This window comes from Nilaparvata lugens, chromosome 4, assembly GCF_014356525.2.
Source record: "Nilaparvata lugens isolate BPH chromosome 4, ASM1435652v1, whole genome shotgun sequence".
Taxonomy (NCBI): domain Eukaryota; kingdom Metazoa; phylum Arthropoda; class Insecta; order Hemiptera; family Delphacidae; genus Nilaparvata; species Nilaparvata lugens.
This window is the reverse complement of record NC_052507.1, coordinates 74,977,840-75,004,264: the sequence shown is the minus strand read 5'-3', so window position 1 is coordinate 75,004,264 and position 26,425 is coordinate 74,977,840. Positions and strand designations below refer to the sequence as shown.

General features: G+C 32.9%; 2 protein-coding genes across 6 annotated transcripts in view; both read left to right on the top strand.

Annotated features, from left to right (window-relative positions):
• LOC111056113 (modular serine protease) overlaps positions 1-18,394 on the top strand; it is a 36,915-nt gene extending 18,521 nt beyond the window's left edge. The window contains exons 9-14 of one of the 2 annotated variants that reach the window (XM_039426441.1): positions 2,799-2,984; positions 4,893-5,014; positions 7,872-8,045; positions 11,065-11,209; positions 16,848-17,120; positions 17,160-18,394. In XM_039426441.1, the coding sequence (XP_039282375.1) occupies positions 2,799-2,984; positions 4,893-5,014; positions 7,872-8,045; positions 11,065-11,209; positions 16,848-17,095 (875 nt within the window). In that variant the 3' untranslated portion in view covers positions 17,096-17,120; positions 17,160-18,394. Of the gene's footprint in view, positions 1-2,798; positions 2,985-4,892; positions 5,015-7,871; positions 8,046-11,064; positions 11,210-16,847 lie in introns of both variants that reach the window. The other variant, XM_039426440.1, reaches the window with a different exon arrangement.
• Positions 18,395-19,576: 1,182 nt separating this feature from the next.
• The window catches only part of LOC111056121 (modular serine protease), a 39,418-nt gene continuing 32,569 nt past the window's right edge, over positions 19,577-26,425 (top strand). The window contains exons 1-4 of one of the 4 annotated variants that reach the window (XM_039426443.1): positions 19,577-19,813; positions 21,605-21,647; positions 23,329-23,445; positions 25,647-25,678. In XM_039426443.1, coding sequence (XP_039282377.1) covers positions 19,747-19,813; positions 21,605-21,647; positions 23,329-23,445; positions 25,647-25,678 — 259 coding nt within the window. In that variant the 5' untranslated portion in view covers positions 19,577-19,746. Of the gene's footprint in view, positions 19,814-19,835; positions 20,050-21,604; positions 21,648-23,328; positions 23,446-25,646; positions 25,679-26,425 lie in introns of those variants that run through there. The other 3 variants (XM_039426444.1, XM_039426442.1, XM_039426445.1) reach the window with 3 other exon arrangements.

The window sequence follows — 26,425 nt, the reverse complement described above, 5'->3', positions numbered from 1 at the left end:
GAGGTATGTACACTAACCCCCACCTGACATCATTGTAACGGGTGGAGGTATTTATAACACTACCCCCCACCTGACATCATTGTAACGGGTGGAGGTATTTATAACACTACCCCACATACTTGCCATCATTTGTAACGGTGGGAGGCCAGGGGCACTTTGTTAACACACCATTTTGTAACGAGTAAAAATATATGATAATTGCTTTATAAATCTCTACTTAACTATTAACCCGTGTGAATTATCTGAATCCACGGTTGGGAGCTTTGGATGGATTCGTTCATGCAAATGCCAAGATCTCCACTATTGTTTAACAACACCTGTTTTAGCAACTAAATAATCACGAGCCAGGAACGTCAAATAAAAGATTTTGTAGAATTGATACTGACATTAATTTATTAGTTGTATTCAAACATAAAATTATTGTTCATCTTTGAAATTATGTTACATCCAATCATAATCTTCATTGTAAACAATCTGGTTATTTATTTAAAATTACAACATTAAAAAAACATAATTCAAAATAATATTTCTAATATTAAGGCGTTATTGCAATGATTCATAATTAATATATATACAAGAATTTGCTAACTCACTCTACAATAAATTTAGGGCCTCGGTCAATTTATCTGGTTAATCTATTCGAGCTCAATAAAATAATTTTGGCACTCACCATGGAATCGAAATTGACGAATAAATCGGTTCTCACAATCACTCACGTTTACATTTCAACTACTATTTTCCAGACTACATGCTTTTAAAATGTACAAAATAAAATAAGGATATTTTCCATCTAAATATGCCGAAGCCTAATTTAGAGGCCGAGGCTTCTTCTGTGACTAAATCTTCTCGCGGTAACGACTAGATTAGAACTCCGCTTTCCACTCAACTTTTCCAATTTGCAAGAAAACTCGTGGAGCGCCCGGCCTAATTTCAAGTTGAAACGTCTTGGGGTCGCACGGTTCAAAACCATTTCTAAATATGTTTGCATTAATTTCATTATGAAATCCATGCCAGTACTATGGAAATTATGACTGCAATAATTTGGATGAATAAGAAACAAGTTAGCAAATGGCGACGCAAAATTTAGATGCTTACTTGGTATATGAATAAATTCTTTAAATATCAAAAACAATGTTCACTAGAGCTCATATTGAAAAATTTAGTTCAATTTTGATCAGTTCAACAACCTGAAAGAAAGGCACAAAAAAAACTACAATTCAAACATATCAATATTCCCCATATTACATTATACATGACAGTGATCCACCTAATTTTTATCAAATGTGAAATGGAAGTTTATTAAACGTGAAATCAACTACTGCACGTAGCTTTTCAACGTTCTAGCTTCCGTTGACTGATGTGTAGTGTAATATGACACAGAGAAAAAATATCATACGATAGATATCCCATCGTATAGTGTGTTTAAATTACAAATTTCACTCAATCCTATAGTCCTCAGCATTTCTTATAATATTGTCCTTAGTGAAATTAACTTTAAACTGTTATAATTCCTTATAAATAACATCAGTGTTTCCAATTCAATTAATGATTAACTCATTAAAGTTAAAGTTGATTAACTCATTAATCATTTAACTCATAACTAACATAATAGGTGGTAATTTTTAGACTTCAGTCTCTTTAAGCTTAGCTCCGTTGAACTTGGATTAGTTTTGTTAAACTTTGTTTAGTTTAGTTAGAGAAAATATAACATACGAAGATATCCATGGGATAGGGCGTTTATATTTAAACTTTTAACTCAAGCCGATAGTCCTATAGTGAGGTCCACGTTATAATGGCAGTGGAAAAGGATAGGAGAACAGCGTTGCTGATTCTCTGCCTTGCCAGATTTTATTTCTACATTGTTAAATAATGATCTGGTAGCTTTGCGGAGCTAGAAAAGTATAGCGCTATCCAATTTGTCAAATGATAGACAAGGATAGCAAGTCCAATGTTGATCAAATACTGACATTATAACGTGGACCGCACTATAGTAGTTCTTTTTCGTGAAGCTATGTGAGGCTGGTAGTCTCTCATACTGTGCCGTTCATACACACTTGGCCAAAACGGTAATAATAGTTTAGTTATTTTGATACCCAAATACAGACCCTTAAGGATCATATGGGCGAAAAACAAATGTTTGTACCAGGTGACCCAGAATAACGGGAACATTTGAAAACGCCATGAAACATTAGTGGGAAGGGCAAAAATGATTTTATTCAAACTAATGTAAAGTTCAAGACTTGACATTTGAGAATTATTAATAACATCTATCACTTTTTGACAATTACTTCTTCAAGATATGGCTTTCTCCTGCACGAACACACTCTTGAAATCTGTGTTGAGATTCCTGAACGATTGCTGCAAAATTTCAGCTGGGATATTGTCAATTTCATTTTGAATTGTCTGTTACGATTCAACCACAGTTATTGGTCAAGTTGTGAAAACGTTGGATTTGAGATAGCTCCACAAACAGAAAATCGCAGGTGGACAGATCATGGGACCAGGAAACGCAGATGTTGCAGCGATCAATGAGGAATCGTCAACACAGATTTCAAAAGTGTATTCGTTCAGGAGGAAGCCATCTTAAAGAAGTAATTGTCAAAAAGTGATAGATGTTATTAATAATTCTCAAATGGTAAGTCTTGAACTTTACATTAGTTTGAATAGAATCATTTTTGCCCTTCCCACTAATGTTGTATGGCGTTTTAAAAGTTCCCGTTATTCTGTGTCACCCTGTATATAATTTGCTTGTATTGTTGAATAAAGAATTTAAATTTGTTTTACTGTTTGTTCCATAGGATGCGGAATTCTTTACAAGCCACCTAGACCAGAAGAAGGTCTTAAACCTTTGATTTTTGGTGGCAGCAACTCGATTGCTATCAATCACCCTTGGAATGTCGGATTGTATTATTTCGATCGTGCAATAAACAAATACAATTTTTTCTGTGGAGGCACTCTCGTATCACCTTTTACAGTCTTATCTGGTAAGTTGAATAATTCTATAATTTTTTGTTGGTTTTTCTTTTTCTCAAATTTATTGTTTCACTGTTAATTCCAGCTCACCATTTCTATGGTACTTATTGAATTAATGGACCATTAAATATATAGTTTTAATGGTATATTAGTATAACAAGTAGTTCGGAGAACAGTAGAACTCGCTACACTCACTAACATCACTACTCATACACGCCCGCCTATTCACACACAAACACACATACAGATTGGATTAAGAGTATGATGATATATGCAATAGGATCGGTGGAGGACGCTGAGAAATAGAAATTCTTTACATTTTTGAGCTGGGATTCATGGTTCAAGAGATAAAAAATCTGAAACTTGAAATGTGGGAATTGGAAAAAATTATCGAATTCTAAAAAAATCAAAATTTTCAACAAGTGATGTATGAAATAAGACCGCCTTGGAACGCTGGAAAATAAAAGTCTCTTACACTTTTGAGCTAGGATGCACGGAGATAAAAAATCTGAAACTTGAAATTTGGGAGTTATCGAATTCTAAATTTTAAAATTTTGAACATGTGATAATTATATGGAATAAGACCACCTTGGAGCGCTGAAGAATATAGCCTGTCCTCTACACTTTTGAGCTCGGAAACACGATTGAAAAGATAAAAAATCTAAAACTTGGATTGGCACTTGGAAAAAATTATCGAATTCTAAATTTTTTAAAATTTTTGAACATGTGATACATGAAATAATACCGCTTTAAAGCGCTGAGAAGAATGAGCCCAATTTGAACCTGATTCGATGAAGTATTAAAAAGTTAGGTTGATTTTGAGGGTAAAATTTCCGAATAAAGGGCCGCCATCTTAAAACGGGGATGAATTTAAAAAAAATATATATAGGTTTCTGTGTCTTGTCTCAAAGTACTTTTATACCAAATTTTATCCAAATCGGTCCATAACTGCGACTGTAACTGCGGTACAAACAAACAAACAGACAAACGCCGATTGACTTGAAAGATAGAAATCGCTTTGCTCATTCAATTAAGTCATGAATAATTATTATTGTTAGCGACTTATTTGTTAATTCACTTGATCGACCACCACATACTATAACAATTGTACTATTTGTAGACTGTTAGATTTATTCAACTCTGACGATTTCCATAGTATCTTATATTTATTATTATCCATTGTGAAAGTGCTCAGGAAATATTAATCCAATAGCAAGCAGGTTGGCGTTTACAAAATGAAATAAATTACTACATTCATATGATTTCAAACAAATCATCACATAATAATTTTCATATTATACAAAACTATAAAGTAAATGAATTTAATTCATTCAAAAAGTAGAATTAATAAGTGGTTTAGAAACACTAGCGAAAACAGCCCTCAAAATTTGGGAATAAATCTCTGTTTTTAATGGATTGCATTTGATGTAATGTTGATGCATTCATTTGAAATGAATAAGGTTTTGAAATAACGAAGAAAAGAACTTTAGCTTTTGAATGTTTTATCTGTCGAGAGAGTTTTCTGTAAGATTAATTTGAAACACAAATCTACCAGAATTTTGAAGAAATTTTTGTAAGTGAAAATATAGCCTATCTTTTGAAAAGTTTATCGGGAGTAGAACAGCTTTGGGCTAGGCCTGATGCTCTCACCCAGTCATATCTAGAAAAGATTTGCCAATAATTTACAATCAGTACTTGTAGAAATAATACAATAAATATTATAAATTGTACATAACTTTTAGTAAATATGTAGTAATACAACAAATTTATGTAAAAATACACTACTGGCATACGTGAAACTTGTTCGCCCAGTGATCTTCATTTTGATTTTTAATTGTATTGAAATGGTATCGTTCTCTCTTGAAGGATAAAATGCTGTGATTTAACATTGTCATAAATCACTTCTTAATTTGTTCTAGCTGCTCATTGCTTTGTTAATGGAACAACTGGTGATCGTCTCGTTGCGAGTGATGTATGGGTTGCTTTGGCAAAAACAAAACGCGAATGGAGTTCAGAAGAACTAAGAGTTCAAAAAATTCAGGTAAAACCAAGGCTTTTAGAGAAATACCATATTTACAAATATTTTGGACTCAAAATTGGACAGAAATCGTGAAGTGTAAACATAACCTATTTTTGGACAATTTCTATCTAAATTTGGGAAAGGAACAGTTTTGGGCTTTGGGCTTTGGGCCTGTAGTTTCTTTTCCAATCATTCATAGTTAAGAATGATATTGTATCAATCAATATATAAATAAATAAATAAAATACAGACACCAAATACCGGGTGTTTAAAAAAGAATCACCCAATTCTAAACAGTTATATTTATTTTAAAAAATGGTGAACACAAACCAATTTTACATCAAATTACTCACAGAAGTATCAAGTTTATGATGATGATGTATTATAAGTGTTCTATGTGCCCTCCTTTTGAGGCTAGGACGACATCTAGACGGTAGTCAAATTCATCCCCAGACTGTTCGCAAGATTCTGTCTTCTTGGAATGTAGCTACTGCATCAGTTATCCTGGTTTTTAGCTCCTTAATATCAAGTGCTAAGGGAGTAACATAAATACGATCTTTAACGTTGTTCCTCCCTTAGCATTTGATATTGAGGAGCTAGAAACCAGAGTGCTAAAGGAGGAAGATAAATACGATCTTTAACGTTGTTCCTCCCTTAGCACTTGATATTGAGGAGCTAGAAACCAGAGTGCTAAAGGAGGAACATAAATACGATCTTTAACGTTGTTCCTCCCCTAGCACTTGATATTGAGGAGCTAGAAACCAGAGTACTAAGGGAGGAACATAAATGCGATCTTTAACGTTCCTCCCTTAGCAGTTGATATTGAGGAGCTAAAAACCAGGATAACTGATGCAGTAGCTACAGTCCGAGAAGACATCTTGCGAACAGTCTGGGATGAATTTTGCTACCGTCTAGATGTCGTCCGAGCCTCAAAAGGAGGGCACATAGAACACTTATAATACATCATCATAAACTTGAAACTTATGTGAGTAATTTGATGTAAAATTGATTTGTGAACACCATTTTTTCAAATAAATATAACTATTTACTACGGCCTTTTATTAATAGTTCATAGTTTATTGAAAGGCCGTAGTATAGTACGCTTCATAAAGGCACAGAGACTAAGATCGTTCGGACATATTTATAGGATGGATGAAACCAGAATGCTAAAAATAGTGCTTGAAGAGAAGCTTCACTCGATAAGTAAACAAGGCAGACCAAGAATACGATGTGAAGTTGAGATAAGGGATTATTTGATAGGGTTATAGAGGATGGAGAGGATTTATAATGGATAGAAACGTTTGGAGGAATGTTGTGGAGGAGGCCAAAGCCCACAATGGGCTGTAGAGCTATAGGAGTAAAATATATAACTGTTTAAAATTGTGTCATTTATTTTTGAAACACCCAGTAAATACATTGAAACTCTTTTAAACATTATTTATTTATTCATTATTCAATTATGAATAAAAGTACATTTGTATGGCTTTCCGTTAGTTGAGAGTCCTTTGCGGGAATGTCCCATCTCGCCGGATTATAATTTGATCCGTCAATGGACCTTACGACTGTCATACTTCAGCGGGGGACAGTTAAACGTGCCCATCCGATAACACGGGAGTGTTAACATTATGAATTTATTAACATTATGAATTTATGAACATGATGAATTTATGAACATTATGAATGTATGAACATGATGAGTGAATAGATAATGTAAACCTTATGTATATGTATGAATTTTGAAAGCTGTTGTATTGTGAGTTTGCGATAGTTAATATTTGTGTGATCAATCACTGCAGTTGATGTATTTATAGTCACTTCATCAAACCAAATTCAAAATTGGAGAATATTTCTGTCATAGACAATGCCAGATTGAAAGCTAGTAGCCATGTTGTCAAATAATCCATGTTTTTTCATTGAAATCTTTAACTAAAAATGGATGGTGAAGAGTAAGGCTTTATAAAGACTTACAAGTATAAAGACTCTTTAAAAGACTATAAAGTATTTATAGAGCCCCAGTGAAGAGTAGTTGATGATATTTACGGCCGTTTGCACAGTGAAAGTTATATTTAATGTAAGTTTAAACTGAATTGAGTCAGCTGGTTGTTTATCTCAAAATGAACCAAGATTATCTTGATATCTATTTGATTCACTTCAAACTTAGATTCTGTTTAAACTGGCACTGTGAGAATGAAAGAAATACATAAATGGATTGAAATAACTTATCAGTCAGTGATATAAATCATAGGGTTTTAACTTTTAGATAAGAAAGCTCTAATAGAACTAACTGAATTCACTTCCAGGCATATTTAATTTTAAAACTGGACTTTATGATTGAATTTTTTTTTACTTTTTCTGAAATAGGCTACTTTTCACTCAATTGTTTGACTCAACAAGTGAGTCAAACGTTAATTATAGTTGTGCCGGTCACACAAACGCCTGTTGGATTTTAATCGTTATTAGATTCCAGGTGACCAATTAGAGAAGCCTTCTTTTCGAAAGAGCTTTCTCTATTTGGTTCTCGTGGCATTTAATCATGATTAAAATTCAACAGGCTTTTGTGCAACCGGCACAAAGTTAAGTTCCTATAGTTCAAGTTAGGATGAAAACCTTGGAATAAATTTCCATGATATATTTTCAAATTGAACACTGTATTTTTCGAAAACTCACAATTTTGTGTGATGTTCAAGTACCCAAATAACGTCGCCACTGTTAATAATTAAATTTAATAAATATACTAAATTAAATAAAAATACTTAATAAATACTAAATACTTAAATATTTAATTTAATAAAAATACTAAGAAATTGTCAAAAACCACAGATTTCTAAAATTCTGTGAAAACCACAGATCAATTACTAAAATTCTACTCATTTTGCAGGTGGAAAATTTCTATATTCCTGAAAGATATGCAGCACATAATTTGTCATTTTTGAACGATATCGCCGTTATAGAGCTGAGAACACAAGCCAAAATAAGTAGGAGTTATGGAATACCCATGCCAGCGTGCTTGGCCAACCCAAAAAATAAATTGAATCAAGGAGCAATTGGACTGGTGAGAGTTTTAAAATAAATTATTCAAATTGATTTTTCCCTTTGAAAGTGTCTTAACTTCAACAGAGAAATGATTAAAGTTGGAGAATGAATTGAACAGAATTTGAACCAGATCTGGGAATAATCTGGAAATCATCAATCTGGGAATAAATTAAAAACATTATAAGTTTACCAGCGAGTTTTCTAGTCTGGGGACTCACTAGTTATGCTTAAATATAAGTACGGTTCGAGAAAGAGAGAGTAGTTTATACAGACTGCAAAGCTCTTATCATCTGATAAAGTATTTTTATAGGGCTATTTGAATGGTTTAATTATTATAGAAACTAGTAGTGTTTGCGTAAAAAAGTTTAAAAAGGTTACTAGTCAGTTCTATTATCTATACATTATTGTCACTGTTGTATCTAAGTTATAGCCTACACCAGTGGTTCTCAAACTTTTCACTTCGAGCCCCTCCCCCCTGCATAATTCAGCTGTAAGCCGGGCCACCCTACATATAACAACAAATTCTATACAAACAATTATATAATTCATTCAGGTACTCTACTACTATAGTAAATAGTTGTTACTTTTGTTTCTCATAGCAATTAACAATAAAAAGAGCTTCAGTGTGAAGGATGAGCTTGTTTTTTACGCACAGTTTGTCGAAAAGAGGTGTCAGCTCTGATTACGCTACTCTAAGTTCCTGGGTCACATCCACTCATGATGTAAATTTACTTTTCATGGCAGCTAGGGAAGAAAACCTTGTTGTCGCAGATGGAGTCAATAGCTTCAATGCCTTTTCACTCAAAATTGGGTGTTCCTTGTGCACACCAATCCAGAAGGATGTGAGAGAATATTCTTCAAACTCCATTCTAAGCGCATAGTCACCTTGGAGATCAATCTATCATGTTGAGGGAGCACTCATTGATTGAGAATTTGAATGGGTTTTGAATTCATGCCAAACCATTCAAGTTCTCATTAAAATATTTTCAAGTAGTATTTTAAAAGTAGAAAGATTGCTTATCGTAATTATTTTAGGAGTAAATTTAAATAATTCTCCAACCAAGCTGTGCGCGCCCCCCCCCCCCCTTGGGGGTCGCGCCCTACACTTTGAGAACCACTGGCCTACAACACTATCATCTCTTCAATATTTTATTTTATTTCGACTATTTTACTTCATATCAAGTGACAAAGCTACTCCCAAGTAAATACAGTATTTTTTCAAAAAGGTTGACTCAGTCCTTACTGACGTAATTAAGGAATTCATACCTTGATATTCACGAATAAATAGCTGGTAGAACCCGATTTTTAGACTCTTTGTTATATTATAATATGCAATTAAGGACAAAAAGTCATTCAAATTACTTTTTTGGTTTACAGGAAACCATTTTTTGAAGTGACTTGAAATGTTGTCAAATGAAAAATCCACCTTATTATGGTTCTTCAATTATTATGGAAAAGTTCCACAACATCAATATTTACTCTACAAACCATTTATTTCTACAGGGCTCCTTGATCTTTTTTTTATAGAATTTTATCATAGTAAGGTCTACGTTATGATGGTTAACATTGGTGTTGCTGTTGGTTTGCTATCCTTGTCTATCATTCGACGAAGCCGATAGCGCTATCCTTTTCTAGCTGCTCTGCAACGTTGCCAGATCGTTTTTATAAATGTAGGAACATAATTAATTAACATAATATTTAATCACAATTATGAAAATGTATTATTTAGTTGTTCAAAAAAATATTTTCTCGAATAATATATAATATACTAGCTGGCCCGGCGAACTTCGTACCGCCAAAAAGTATCTCATGACATACTTGACTTAATTTGGTGAATCATTAAATTTATCTGAAAATCAATATTTTCATTTACATCTCAATACGGACTTCCTATGTTCTTAGGCATGCAGCATTTATTATTTAAAAAACATATTCTTCTCAATCAATTGGTAGTAATATCTATCAGTAAAGTGTTGAATTAAAAAAAAATAGATAGGTTAAATCATTGTTTCAAAGATGAATTTGATTTGCGTTCATAGTTGTTGATTGTCAATAGATGGTCCAGGATGATACAGGATACATGATACAGGATATGATACAGGATACATGATACAGGATATGGTCATACGATGAATCACACAGAATTTCATATTCTTTTCATCTTCCATTTTAGGATGAATATCAGCTAAGCTGAAAAAAATGTAAATTATCCTGTCACTCTTCAGTAATTAATGATGCAATATGAATAACTCTCTTTAATAAGGTGAATAATTTTTCCAGCATTTTCTAGTTTCTCAATGATAGGGGACTGATAATTATTTGTTTATGCAGGACCTCCTAAATACCTATTCAGGAGGTCCCTGTATATTTCTTCTATAAGGAACCATTACCTACAGCTGGTACCAATCAACTACACTTCAACACCAAACTACCGTATTAAGCACGGGTGACCTGTTTATTACAGCTGGTAACTTTAGATGTTAAATCACATTATCACTACATGATCTTGAATCATGATCATCTTTCCGTTCTACGGTAGCCGCTTGGCCGACAAGTAAAAAAACATAGGTCTGTAAAATGGATTAATAAATAATTATTATTAGCCCCCCTATTAAAATTTCTGGTCAGAAACCATCCCCAATATTCACACAACATATTCCCAAAGTTTCATGCCGTTCTGTCAAGTAGTTTTTAAGTCTATAGAGAACAAACACACAATACAGACATTCATTTTTATATAATATAGATTATATTATAGCTATAATTGAATATTTTTAACAATTGGGCAAATGAATAGTTAACATCACATCAGATATACCGGAATGAGCTATCTGCTAGAAGGCAGTTAATATAAAATTTTCATACACATTTTATCTTATAATTTAATTACCAATCATCTTCTTCATGAGTAAGCCATTATTCATATTATAGCCATTTTGAAACAATATTCTTTTAAATTCAAGCTTCTTCGTTATTAATGTAGCCAATCATGCATTTGATGACCATTACGAGTAGATATGAAAGTTTTCTCATTGCAGTTAGCCGGCTGGGGTGAGAATGACGCAAAAGACAAAGACATTCTCCAAGCTGCTAATTTTACTTACCAGCCTTATCACAAAAATTGCCGGGAGCATGCTAATAACACGATACTCGCCGATCATTTCTGTGCCTATATTATTGAAGGTGAGACGAATTTATTATTAAGTAAACCAAGTAATTCATTATAGGTACGATTTTAATATTAAGTATACAAAGAAATTTATTAAGTATATTTTGGCCCGGTTGCATGAAAGCCTGTTAAATTTTAAGCATGATTAAATGCCACGAAAACTAATCGGAGTGAGCTTTTTCGAAAAGAAGGCTTCTCTGATTGGTTTTTGTGACATTTGATTAAGGTTAAAATTCAAAAGGCATTTGTGCAACCCAGCACAAGTAATTTAATACTTTAGTTAATCTTGAATTATCAAGGGGCATTGTAAAAATGTTGCAAAAACACTGTCTTTCTCTTCTGATAATGCTATTGTTTGGAGATATAAGTTTGTATTGTATTTCATAGAAGTTTGCATGATAAGCCCGTGCTAATTATTTTCCGAAATGTATATTTATTTGAATTTAAATTGAAGTATTCATTATTCTGTTGTGTTCAGAGACTTTAAGGGTCGCTTTCTCCTAAAGGAATCCCAATTCTCGTTTAAACCGTCAACTGATTCAATTGAAACACATTATAATAAATTGATCGACCGCAAATTGATTGAACGGGTTCAATAGTTAAACCAACTTTGGAGAAAGCAACCCTTAGGCTTGTATCTATTGTTCTCCCCTTTCTACTCTCCACTATTTAGATAAATTCTAGATAAACTCACTAGTGTGAGATAAGAATAAAATTGTTTAATTATTTAATTCGTCTAGAAATGATTTGAGGTGTAGATGTTCAGAATAATAACACATACTTATTTATATACATATTTATTTCGCTTTATGTTTTTGTCCTCTAAAGCTAAACATATTATTTTCATTAGTTTTTTTTTGTATTTTAGCTGGTATGTTTTTTAATAATATTATGTTGTCCGGAATAAATTATTTTTTGAATTGAATTGAAATTGAACACACTTCGATTGACATGTGGAAGTAGTCTACATCCAAATTTCCGTCTATTACAGAAAGCTATTTTTCATTTCACTGTATTTCAAATTTTCAATTGAATCAATTCAATTCTAATTGGTCTTTATTATTATTTTATGAAATAAAAAAAAAATAGAAAAGCAAGTGAACCCATGCATGCAAAATTTTGATTCGATGAAATTATGTATTGACTACCGGCACTTAATGATCAAGGCCTGGTTGCACAAAAACCTGTTGAGTTTCAATTATGATTGAATACCATTAGAACTAATCAGAGACGTCCTCTTTTCAAAACTGCTGTCTCTGATTGGCCCTTGTAATATTTAATCATGATTAAAATTAAACAGGCTTTTGTGCACTGGGCACAAGATCTATTTTTGATTATCAATTAATTTATGATCTATTTCATATTGAAATTCCTACTTCAGTTTAAAACTCTTATTTCCAGGAATTGTCCTAGTGCTGGTTTCCGAGCTCGGGATTTAGCTAAGTTCTAGACTTTAAAAAGCTAGAGTAAGAAAATTGGCTTTCCGAAACGGGGCATAGTCGCAGTCCACGTTTAAATTAAATTTCGGAAAACTAGAAAATTGAACACAAAATAAAATTAAGAGAAAATAGTGTAATGTTTCAGCTACTATGAATTATTTAGGAATGTTCAAAGGAAAGGAAAAACATTTCCAATTATAGAAATGAGGAAATAAAGATTATCATAAAAACTGTGACAACGCCCTGTTTCGGAAATCCAATTTTCTTACTCTAGCTGTTTGAAGTCTAGAACCAGGACATCCTATATACTGTCTAGGATGTCCTGCTAGAACTTAGCTAAATTCCGAGCTCAGAAACCGGCCCTAAATCTATTCCCCAGATATAATATCGATAAAATCGATAATTTCGATATCGGTAACTATCCAGTTCGAAAATAATCATTATCCAGTATCGATAATTTCCAGTTTTATCCTATTATATTAAGCGAGCAATTTCTGTATGTCTGTTTATATTTTTATATTTGGTTATTTATATCCAACGGATCTCGAAAACGCCTCTAACAATTTTCACGAAATTTGGAACATAGTAGGTTTATGATATAAAAATTCGATTGCACTAGGTCTCATCCCTGGGAAAACTCGCTGAAGGACATGAAAAGGATAACAATTATTCATCCTTGGATAAACAGATGATAATTTCGTTGTCTGTCGAAACAGAAGATGCATGTGTGGGAGAAAAACAGATTTATTTCCAGCTGTGTAATCAATCAGCAGAAATATTATCTAGACAATTTAATCGACTTGATCAAAATGAACAGATTTGTTGACTTGACATGATAATCCTTCTAAACTAGAGTATATCATAATTTTAAGTTGATCATTATTTGACAATTTTAAGTGATTAGTGAGTGTTATTTTGTTATTCAATTTGGTTTGTAAATAATCTAAACTAGTAGTTCTGTGAACAGTAGATATCACGCAGTATTCTCATCCACAAGTACCTGATTGAATTTATAGACCTTATGAAAATACAGAAATAGACTGGTTTCTCCACACATCTGTGTAATCACTTGTCAGCTGATTTATACTACCCACAATGTCAGTGATGAGAGAGTAATAGTTGATTACAATATATTGTTAAATATCCTTACTGGGGAGTCGTGGTCGTCCGTGTACTCGGCTGATTGTTGTAATAAATCATTTGACTCTTTTATTAAAATACTGAATGATTCAATTGCTGAGAGTAAAGTAACTCTTGCTCGTCCTAGTGATCGCCGCTTGAAGAAACTGAAACCTTGGATGACGGATGGGCTATGTCTGGCAATATTGAATAGAGATAAGCTAAGGAAAAAAGTATCAAGGTCGCCTGACGATGCTCGACTTCGGCTTCAATATAATAATTTCAAGCGCAAAATCGATCTTTGGATTAAGGAAACAAAGGAAAGATACTACAGTAGGCTGTTTGAGAAGGTCAAGGATAATTCCAGAGCTCAGTGGAGGGTCATTAACTCTTTAGCTGGCAATAATAAGGCGAAAAATTGTGTAAAGAGTCTCCAGATTAATGGTAAAACTGTTGACGACCCAAAAGTTATTGCTGAACAATTCAATGAGTATTCTGTTAATGTGCCTAATTCATTGTCGACTTCCCTTATTGCTCCCAGTACAGACCAAAAGGAAGCATATGATAGAGTTTTTAATGCAAATCACGTTTCAAATTCTTTCTTTTGGTCTCCAGTATCTTGTGAAGAAGTAGAATTATTTATCTCAAGACTGAAAGGAGGTACAGCGACAGGTGATGATGGTATTTCTACAGCTCTGGTCAAGACAATTTCACATGTTATTTCTCCTGTGCTGGCTTACATTTTCAACAAATCATTCGCAGAGGGCATTTTTCCACAAAATATGAAAATCGCTAGAGTTATTCCCATCTTCAAGAAGGGACAAGCTGCTTCGATTGGCAATTACCGACCAATATCTTTGTTGTCAGTTTTTTCAAAGGTGTTTGAAAAAATTGTAAAATTTAGATTGATTAATTTCATGGATAAGCTGAGTGTGATTTCTGATGTCCAATTTGGTTTTAGGGAAGGTCTGAGCACTGAGATGGCCCTTCGGAGGTTCATGATGCTAGTTCATAATAGTTTGAACTCTAATGATAAAAACCGAGTTACAGGTGTCTTCCTTGATATAAGAAAGGCATTTGACACGGTTAATCATGATATTCTCCTTAGGAAGATGGAAAGGGTTGGAATAAGAGGACTGGTACATAAGTGGTTTGCATCGTATCTGGAAGAAAGGCATCAATATGTTTTCCTCAATGGTCAAAAGAGTTCACTGAGGAAAATTAATAGTGGAGTACCACAAGGTTCGGTCCTTGGGCCAATATTGTTTCTTATCTTCATTAATGATCTGTACTCTTCATCATTCAAAGGAGAGTTTACAGCTTTTGCGGATGATACGGCCCTAACCTACGGTGAAAAAACAACTCAATTGCTGATGGAGAGTGTTACTTACGATGTTAAAATGCTGTCATTGTGGTTCACGTGTAATAGGCTAAGTCTGAATATTGAAAAGTCTGTAATTGTTAATTTTTCACTCTCTCAAGGTTTTCAAATGCTCACTCCCATTAAATATCATTCAATTGATTGTCAGGGGCGGCTAAAAGATTGTCCTTGTAGCAGTTTTCCACAAACGGATGTTGTAAGATATTTAGGTTTAATGGTCGATGAAAAGCTCAGTTTTAAGCAGCACATCCTATCTCTGAAAAACTATTTATACATGTTCATGCGCAAATACTATTTTTTAAGATCTCTGTGTCCATTGAGTGTCATGAGGCAGATTTATTTTGCATTTGTGCACTCCAGACTAAACTATGCTATTACTTGTTGGGGTAGTACTTATCATACTCATGTGAAGCCGCTATCTGGATTACAGAAGTCTTTTGTAAGAATAATGATGAAGAAAACAAGATTGCATGAATCCTTTCCTCTCTTTTTAAATTTAAATATTCTGCCACTTAGATATATGTACGTTTTTAGAGTTTTGCAGATGTTCTTTAATAGGAGTGGCAATGCTGGCGCAGTTGTGGATACTATTCGATCTTCATCGCGACATGGTAATAGAGCTCAATTGCCAAGACCAAGATCCACCATGTTCCAAAAATCTTTCTTGTTCTTAGGTCCAAAATTCTTCAATAATTTGCCTGACAATGTAAGATCTTGCCAATCGTACCCCTTGTACAGTAGATTGATCAGAGAGTGGCTATTCGGTCTTCTTCCGGAGGCGGTCGAAGCTATGTTTTTTGTTGTTCAGTGAGAGATCACATTTCTCAAATTCTAAAAGTTATTTTAATTACTATTTTCTCTGTTGTTAGCTTTCATCTCATTCTTTATTAATTTTGTTGTATGACTTTTATTTTTGTTTATCAATGCCTTGTTTTTCATTTCCTAGTTATAATTACTGGATACATTATGTAAGGAATTCGATAAACGGAATGATTTTTTTACTATAAGAGAGTTTCTAGGGTCTGCAGCAACTCCTCCATGCGTACAGGGAAGTTTCCCTTGCATGAGAGTATTTATTGTCAAGACAATTAATAATTGTATTATTTTTATTATTATTAGTTTATGCTCTAGATGATTAAGTATTATTTTGTATGCATTGTTTTTGGCAATAAAATTTATTATTATTATTATTATTATGAATAATTCTATAGTCTGATTTTTACTCTAATATTGGCGTATGAAGGAGGCTCCTTTTTCCTTTTATATTATCCTTGAAATGCAAAATTCCCAAAAACCTTGTATATACGTCGACGCGCAATTTGAAAAGGAACATATCTGTTAAATTCCATGAGAATCTATTACCGTAAATTCGCAACATATAAACATTAAGAGAAATGCCAAACCGTCGACTTGAATCTTAGACCTCACTTCGCTCGGTCAATTAGATTTTTTTTTGTTTTCAAATGTTTGAATTAAAAATTGAAGCTGAATTTAAGTGTATGGAACATAACCTTCTTTCTGGACTATTTATAGTGTATAAATCAAAATTCGGGGAAGAAACAGTTTTGGGCTGTGCCTGTTAGTCCTTCCCCAATCATTTTAAAGAATTGTGTTCGGTTTATCAATAGTCAATAAATAAATAACGAGCGAAGCTCAGTGCCCCGATATTAACATTTTAATAGTGTTATAATTTTGCTAATATGTTTGTTTCAGAGAACGGTTCTATAAATCAGCCGTCAGTGAGCTTTGGAGATAGTGGCTCAGGATTCATTCACGAAATCAATGGCAATCATTTCATATACGGCGTAACCAGCACTAAAAAACTCACTACGTCCGGCTTCACTTTGAGTTCTTTCACTGACGTCACCCACAGCGATATATGCCAGTTTGTTAGAAAAAAGGTGGAAATGATCAATAAGAAACATAGTAATTTTGGTTTCTCAAGAATACCATGTGAATAACAATGAATACATTCCAAAGGGTAAACTTTACTTCTACTTGAGTACCTAGTCTATTTGATTAAAAACACACAGTTTTATAGTGTAAGGCACAGTTGCACAAAAGCCTGTTAAATTTGAATCATGATTAAATTCCATGAGAAGGTTTTTCTGAGAAGAAGGCTTCTCTGATAGGCTCTCCTGACATTTAATCAAGATTTAAAATTAACAGACTTTTGTGCAGCCAGGTGATAAGAAGGCTTATCTGATAGGCTCTCCTGACATTTAATCAAGATTTAAAATTAACAGACTTTTGTGCAGCCAGGTGATAAGAAGGCTTATCTGATAGGCTCTCCTGACATTTAATCGAGATTTAAAATTAACAGACTTTTGTGCAGCCAGGTGATAATACCTTTTATTTTGAACTTGGTAGGAATGGAGCTACGATTACACCAAAGTTATTAACAAAATGTTTATTTTTTCATTCTTACAGATTCTATTATATTGAACGAAGCTTGACAAACACATATGCACATCATGTGTATGATAAGTTATGTTCAATCTAATAGAATCTATAAGGACGGAAAAATAAACATTTTATTAATGACTTTGGTGTAAACGCAGCTTAAGAAAGTTATAAAAAGACAGACATTTTGAAAAAAAATATTTTGACAATATAATTTTCTATCAAAAGGGTGCATTCTATTATTAATGAAGCCTACACTAGCATTTTGTTGATAACTTTGGTGTAAACGCAGCTTAGAACAATTAATATTCACTCAAATAGCTCTAGTTTAAATAATTTATACTAATATTAAAATTTAGAAATTACCGTACTTTATATTCTCAGTTATTAGCTTCTTAATAAATTCCTTGTTTTGTCTGACTACAAGTATCTTGTCCGACATCAAGTATCCAAGTATACAATATTTATAATTTCGATATTTTGAATTATAAAAATGTCATTAATATTTGTCTTATTAAATAGATTAAATTCTATTTTGCCACATCTGTTTATGCTAACTTTGATTATGTCCGGAAGGATATTTTTACAGTTGTCCATTTGTTAATTCTGTTTATTTACTCATCACAGACCTATATCTAAGGTAAACCATATAATTTATTCATTTATTCTTTCAATTATGTACAATCTTTTCATGCTTTTCGATTCATGCTTTCGAGCCAATAACGATAAAGCAATTATGTTACTAATTATTAAGCTAAACATTGCTATTTAATTTTAACTTATTTACTCGTATAATAATACCTATTCTTATACTTTGTACGTTCTGAACATGAATAAATCTAAACTCGAGGGGAAAATTATTAATTATTTTGATTCACCGATATACAAAGAATACACTATCTCAATATAGACTTATATTATATTATTAATAAGATAATGATGAAAAAATCTAAAACGTAAGGATGGAAAAATTGCTTGAAGGAAGTATTAAGAGGTAAATATTCAGTATTCGACTGGAGAAGTAAAGTAAACACAACATCGGATACGGATGCTAATAAATTTCTGTAACTGGGATTACAGAGCTCAGGTTTAGAATATTCAAGTTAATCCTTGCATAGTAAGGTAGCGTTTTAGGCAAAGATAATTTTATCATATATGAAAGTTTTGAAACTATTCTACGTTGTGTGTAAATGAAGGATATCAATTTTACATTCTTTAAGCTCTACAAGATGTTTTTATGTTTTGTCATTTACAGAATCTATAGTAGGCCTACTCTTACTTACTAAGACTTTTATCTATTAATTCTATATATGACTTCTATGATATATGACTTTCATAATTTCATTTAATATGGAAAAATGAGCTACCAAATTTTCAGATAATTATTTCAGTGAATAATACTTTTAAGCATCTGATCTTCAGTAGAATGCATAGAATAATATATTTACTCTTTCATAAGATTCCTAGTTTGATGGATCCTGCCAAATCTAGCCTAGTACGTTATACAAACGAAATTGATTTTTAAAAAATTCACTAGTCAAATTGAATGCTTGAATTGGCTAGTGATAATGGTGTGAGATTTAGATATTGAAAATGGCTAAGATTTTTTTGTAAAATTTATTACATGGAGAAAAAACAATTAATGAGAGAAAAATGTATGTAAAACAATGAAATGTTATTTAAAACAAACTAAAAAGTGATGACAAATTTAAAAGCACTTGCAATCAGTTTCAAGAACTTTCTAATCATTTCCTTGCGGCTTGGGAAGATAAATGGATATGTATAGGTTTCAATGCTACAAGCTTTTGATAAAAATTGAACTTTTCATTGATACTAACAATTTTTTTAGTAAATCAAAATTCCAGCAAATTCCAGATTCCAATCTTATCGACACAATTCCACCCAGGTATTTATATTGCAACATTCTATTAGAGAGTCTAACTATTATATATGGAATATCTCAGATTTACTTTTCAATAATCATTGAAGGAAATTATCTGATAGCACCACAATAATTATTATAATCACAATAATCATTCCAAGAATTCAAATAAAAAATTGAAGTTGAACCGTTTTCAAACAGGAAAACCTAGAACTTTGTGGGGCGCGCTTCAAATTAGAGTCTAAGATTCGCCCGGTTCAAGAAAAAAATACTATGATGTCAGCCTAACAGGAAAACTCTTGCAGAATCCATAAAAACCGACTGGAAATGATTGCGACCTTCAACAACCTTTTGTTATCAGCTGACATTTGTAGTGGGAGGATTATGATCTGGTGTGAGTTAATGATATCACAGGTATCTTCGGAGAGTCGTTTTATCGTTTAGTTTTATCGGGTTGGTTGTCTCAGGTCATTGCTAACTGCTTTCCGGTTCTTCCGGCGTACATCTTCAAGATTGTGTGCGTGTCTTGGAATACAAACCAAATCATTTCTTATTCAATACAGTGCACTCTAATGTTTATCAATACTGGAGTTTTATTTTTGTTAACGATTACTGTGCTCACCCAATTGAGTAAGTAGTTTTTCTTAACAAAACACGTTGTAATCTGTAGCATGACAAAGCATGTAAAGTCCAAAAAACTTGGACTTGAATTTTTCAAAAGAAGGGACTATTAGATTTGAATCATCATAACATTGTAACATGATAGAGTTTGCTGATGTTTATCATATTAATGCACGGTATTTATTCTGGCTGTATTCACTGTATTGGATTGAATCTCATAAGTACAATGCTCTGGTTAGTTACAAACTCTATATTAGGCTATATATGTGACCTACTTCGAATATGTAACTTATAGAATACCGTATTTATTCGATACCAGCAAGTAACCCGTGCACCGCAAAGGTCTAATAAAAAGCTTGAGAAACTGAAAACTTGACCTACTGAAATCTTGAAGAATTGAAAATAGCTCTACCCGGTAGGCCTATAACCATCCTCGGTAAATTAAGAATCTCTATAATCAGTTCAGTGGTTCAGACGTGATGATGCGTCATTCGTGTATTAGGTACCTATCCCGTACATGTATAAGCCAATCCTTTCGTTTATTATTTTATAGATAATACGAACGTATCAGCTATGCGTGAGTGTGTCATCTAATTATACAATTGCTGGAAATTCAACATGGTTCAGCAAACTCGCTGTTTTGTTGGCTTTGAAATACTGTATAAATCGAGATAATTTTGCCATCTTTTGAATGTATGTCTCTTTTGAGGCTTTATAATAAATTATCTGCGTCCAAATTGTTGGTTTCCCAGTTCTTTGTTCAATTTTGTAACATGTATGTTTGGAAAAAAATTATATTCATTTATTCAATCATTCAAAATCACACAACTTATAGAAGAGTACCACAGGCTTACGCCCAAAATGGTTCGATCCAATTCTAATTTATACAAGGAATACAACAGAATTATTTATAGTGATAAAAACAAAAACTATTAGTTATTAAATGGTTTTTAATGCTGTTTTAGAATAATTTTCCCTAGAATATGACAGGAAGATTGTTAATTTCCATACTGCAGATGAGTAGAACATTTTATTTGTAGCCCTATTTTCTAATTTACATGAGTGCTGGCCAAGGAATTTTCGACTCTAAACGTTGAAACCTATTGCAAAAGTTAGCTCTCATAAAGTAATTGAACTATGGGAACACTCTTGAACTTCTATTAAGTTGCTCAATGACAATGATAGACAATTATCTATTAAAATACGCTTCCGTCATTTGACGAGGAAAATTATATGTCAGACTCAAATGCTATAATTAAAAATCTGCTAGATGAAATCATTGAAACATTGAATCACAACAGAAGTTATTGTCAAATCAAATCATTTTTTTTGCCATACAATAAATACATATTCAAAACATAATAAAAGAAAATACATAATTTTATAATCAAAAGTATAAAATAAAAAGTAAGTTATCAAGTACCCTTTCATTTTATCAAAACACAACTAGTTTCATATCTCTAAGAGCTATTTTTAAGTGTTTGTGTTTCGTATATTCTTGAATAATAGGTGTGCTATTTTGCAATATTTTACATTTTACTAATTCCAGTTTATCTACTTTCAGATTATGGATTCGCTACATTGCAACAAAAAGACTGCCCTGACAAGTAAAAGCCTTTGTTAAGCTGTATTTGTGAGTTCGCATGTTTCTATTAAATGTGATGTAATGTAGGCCTATAATGAGGTTCACGTTATAATGGCAGTGGAGAAAGATAGGAGAAGAACGTTGCCGATCATCTGTCTTGTCAATGCCTATCTATGGAGGGTAACTAATACCGGTTTATTGATGAAATATTTTTCAATGATTTCATAATGAATTTTTAAAATCAATATTTTGTTAATTAATTATATTTCTACATTGTTAAAAACCGATCTGGCAAGAAAGCAAAGCAAGAAAGAGATAGCGCTATCCGCTTTGTTGAATGATAAACAAGGATAGCAATAGGCCTACTGCTAATCAAACACTGTCATTATAACGTGGTCCTCACTATAGTAACATTATAGATTTTGCTCTATTATAATGTAACTAAGACTTATTTTCCATTGACTGAATATTCAGATAAAGTCTATTAATAACATGAACAATGAACTATTACAATGTTGACTATCAACAATTGTTGTACCCGGAATTAATTATATCTATCGTATCTCTTATGATGTCTTTATAATACTATCCATTTATTATGAGAATGAAGCATGATATCAGAATCAAATCCTTGTGTCTTTCAATCAAAATGGGACTTTTCAGTAATAAGGTGTGATAGGTACTAAAAATTGTCACCCAAATTTTACAACACTTTGGATTTACAGAAAATGAATGAGAATGATGGAAGATGAATTAAGAAAATTAATTCAAATAATACAAGGAGTTGATAAATTAATAAAAACAATATAAAAACTTGTAGTACCCTTTATTATTAAAAACTTTAAAATATTTTAACAACTACCTAGTATATTAATAAAGTTGATAAAACCTTTAAAACTTTAAACTCTAAGTTTTATTAATATTAGGCTTTTAATATTTTAATAATAAATGGTACTACAAGTTTTTATATTGTTCTTATTAATTTGTACAAAAGTAGCCCATATAAGTGATGTGTTTTTAAGGAGTTGATATTATTTCTAAAATTGCTTCGAGCTTCGTAATACCTCTGAACATCATCCTATAGTTCAATGGATTGTTTTATTTTCCTGCTTGAAATGTTGTCCTTTCTGTCTAGTACTGAAACTACAGTACTGTCTTTCTGTAAAACTGTTCTTTATTTTTATGAAAAAAATTTCCATAGTGAGATATGAGATTCGTTTTCTGTAAAACTACTCTTTATTTTTATAAAAAAAAATTCATAGTGAGATATGAGATTTGCTTTCTGTAAAACTACTCTTTATTTTTATGAAAAAAAAATATTTTCCATAGTGAGGTATATGAAATTCAGTTTGAACTGTCATCAATCCTTATAAATAACGTCGATCAGTGCTGAAAGTTAGAAGTAGTGAAACTCATTTCAGCAGTGGTATTAACTTGTGAATTCCTAACTGACATAATAGGTGGTAATTTTTCTACTGCAGTTTCTTAAAAATTTCCTTATACTTAGGTTCCTTGAACTCAGCTTCGTTAAACTCAGTTTAGTTTTGTTAAACCTAGTTTAGTTTTGTTAAACTTGGATTAGTTTTGTTAAACCTAGTTTAGTTTTGTTAAACCTAGTATAGTTTTGTTGAACTTGGTTTAGTTTCGTTGAACTTGGTTTAGTTTTGTTGAACTCGCACTTTAACTGTTCTCAAATGTTTCAGCTTTGTCAAATGTGAAAGTGGAGATTGCATCAATTTCTCTGATGTATGTGATGGCACAGAAAATTGCAAAGATGGCTCGGACGAGTTTCACGCTATATGCCGTAATCTGAATAAGTAGTAAGCTATATATTCTTACATTAAACTTTTGTTAGGAGGTTGATATTATCAAAAAAAGTATAAGCTATACATATTCTTACTTTAATCTTTTGTTAGGAAGCTACTAGGCTATTATTACGAAAAACATATTATGTGTTTGAACACAAATTATACTACTGGCCACTTATTTATTTACTGGCCACTAGGTATTTACTGGCCACTAGGTATTTACTGGCCACTTATTTATTTACTGGCCACTAGGTATTCACTGGCCACTCAAATGGTAATGGTGAGCAATAGCTGGTTACTTTTCGAATTCTGCACCAAGTAACCCAAATTCTAGACCAAGAGAACCATTTACGAATTAACAACGAGAAGTTGTATCCATATCCAAAACCAGAATCGTTTAGTATCCCAATATAACTTTATATCATTTTCATAGTCCTTTTACATCTTTGAACACAGGCTGTTTTTAAATAATATTGTTTTATGAATGCCAACAGGCTCCAATACCACTGATTAAATCAATACAAATTGGTGTAATACAAGTTATGAAATGAGAGTATATTCTGCTTCAAATTGTCAGAAGCGTACACTAAATCAAGAATGGCTTTCTTAGCCTTGCAAGATTGATGCATTTGAATGTTACTAATTCAGTAGCCTATGGTTAGTACATTACATTGAGATTATAGCTACTTAATGTTTTTGTTAGTTTTTAATTATTTTCATTTATATAAATAGAATAAGAAGATGATATTTTATTATGTAATTTAGTTTTTTTTTGAAAATTATTGTACTGATTTGTTAAGTTCATTTACTTTTGTTTGTAAATTATTGTCAGTGTTATGAATAAATTTCAATTTCAAATTTCAATTTCAAAAAACTTCATAATCAAGGTAGTACTACTACCTACGTATGCCCGGTTGCACAAAAGTCTGATTTTGACATTTTAAAATGGAATGATTGGTGAAACTAGTTGTCTTTATTCAAAAAGGTATAAAGAAAGAGGGTACTAGTGTTTAAATAATAATCAAACAATTTAATTAACCCTGGTAATATACTTTATCAGAATATATTATACTAATTTATCCCTATATCAACCAGTAAAATAAGAGATAAAAGAGGCGGTGGAATATTGTGGCCGCTGTAGAAGGTAGTTAGAAGGTATAACCATAGAGAAACAATAGCGTGAGTAGATATCCCATGGTGTAGGGCGCTTATGTCGCAACTTTTACTGTTATCTCAAGCCGATTATTGTCAAATTTTACTGTTTTGACCGGGTAAGAGTGTATGAACGGCACAATATGAGAGACTACGAGCGTCACACAGCTTCACGGGAAAGAACTACGTGGACTATCGGCTTCAGATAACAGTAAAAGTTGCGACATAAGCGCCCTACACCATGGGATATCTACTCACGCTATTGTTTCTCTATGGTTAAACCTAAGTTTAGTTAGAAGGTAGAAGTGGGACCAACTCTCTCACTATAGTGAGGTCCACGTTATAATGGCAGGGTTTGATTGGTATTGCTATCCTTGTCTATCATTCAACAAAGCGGATAGCGCTATCTCTTTCTCGCTTTGCTCTGTTGCCAGATCGTCTTTTAACAATGTAGGATTAATAATCAATTAACAAAATATTTCATGTTAATTATGAAATTTAATTAAAAAAATATTGAAAAATATAATTTCATACTTAATAAAATAAAATTGATTATTTTAAACGAGAATGAATAGTTAATATTACAACAATAAACCTGTATCAGCTACCGTCTATAGAAGGCTTTGACAAGACGGAGGATCGGCAACGTAGTTCTCCTATCTTTCTCCACTGCCATTATAACGTGGACCTCACTATAGCACAAATCATTCCTCCTCTCTCTCGCACAAGTTGTTCTTTGCCGTTAGTGCAACTAACCTAAAACTCTATTCAACTTAATAAAATAAAATTGATTATTTTAAACGAGAATGAATAGTTAATATTACAACAATAAACCTGTATCAGCTACCGTCTATAGAAGGCTTTGACAAGATGGAGGATTGGCAACGTTTTTCTCCTACCTTTCTTCACTGACATTATAACGTGGACCTTCTCTCTCTCATTCTCTCTCTCTCTCGCACAAGTTGTTCTTTGCCGTTAGTGACATTTTCTAATTGAGAATATTTATTTTATCAATTAGTATATTATTTTATGGCAAATGAATGAATTTGCATATGTTGCAGCAATGTGAAAGGCACTTTTAGGTGCGCTTATGGTGCTCTTATCGAGGGTGAACGCAGGTGCGACGGCATTCAAGACTGCGCCGATAATTCTGATGAACTGCTGGATGATTGTCCTGGCTCCACATGGCCTAACAAACAAGGCTCCCAGTCATGCAACGGGTGAGTGCATGCTCATCTTCTCAATTAACAAATTGCTCAATTGACAAATTAACAAATTTTCCATTCTCCAAACTCAGTAGTGTCTTATGCCCATGTCTCGGCGCCACATGGCCCAACAAACAAGGTTCCGATTATTGCAACGGGTAGCCGTCTAGTTGTCACCCCGACTACTTGACACCTGGTCGTTTTGGCCATAGGCGACTACTTGTACCCTCGTAAAAATATGCCATTGCCGTCAAGTTGTCACCCCGACTACTTGACACCTGGTCGTTTTGGCCATAGGCGACTACTTGTACCCTTGTAAAAATATACCATTGCCGTCAAGTTGTCACACCGACTACTTGACACCTACTGGACCAGAGGTGCAACTAGTCATGACCGTAAACGACAACTTGACACCTCGCACCCTCGCGTCAGGGTGCCTCCTCGACTAGTTGACACCTCCTCAGAAAGGAGACAAGTAGATGGGGATGGCTCACGTCTACATGACACCTTGCACGCTGGCGTCAAGTTGTCACCCCGACGACTTGTCACAGAGCACCAGTTGGCACGACTTACATCCCCGCGGCGTAGGGAGGAGGGATCAAGCAATTTTTATTACTGGTTATGAAGTAGAATTG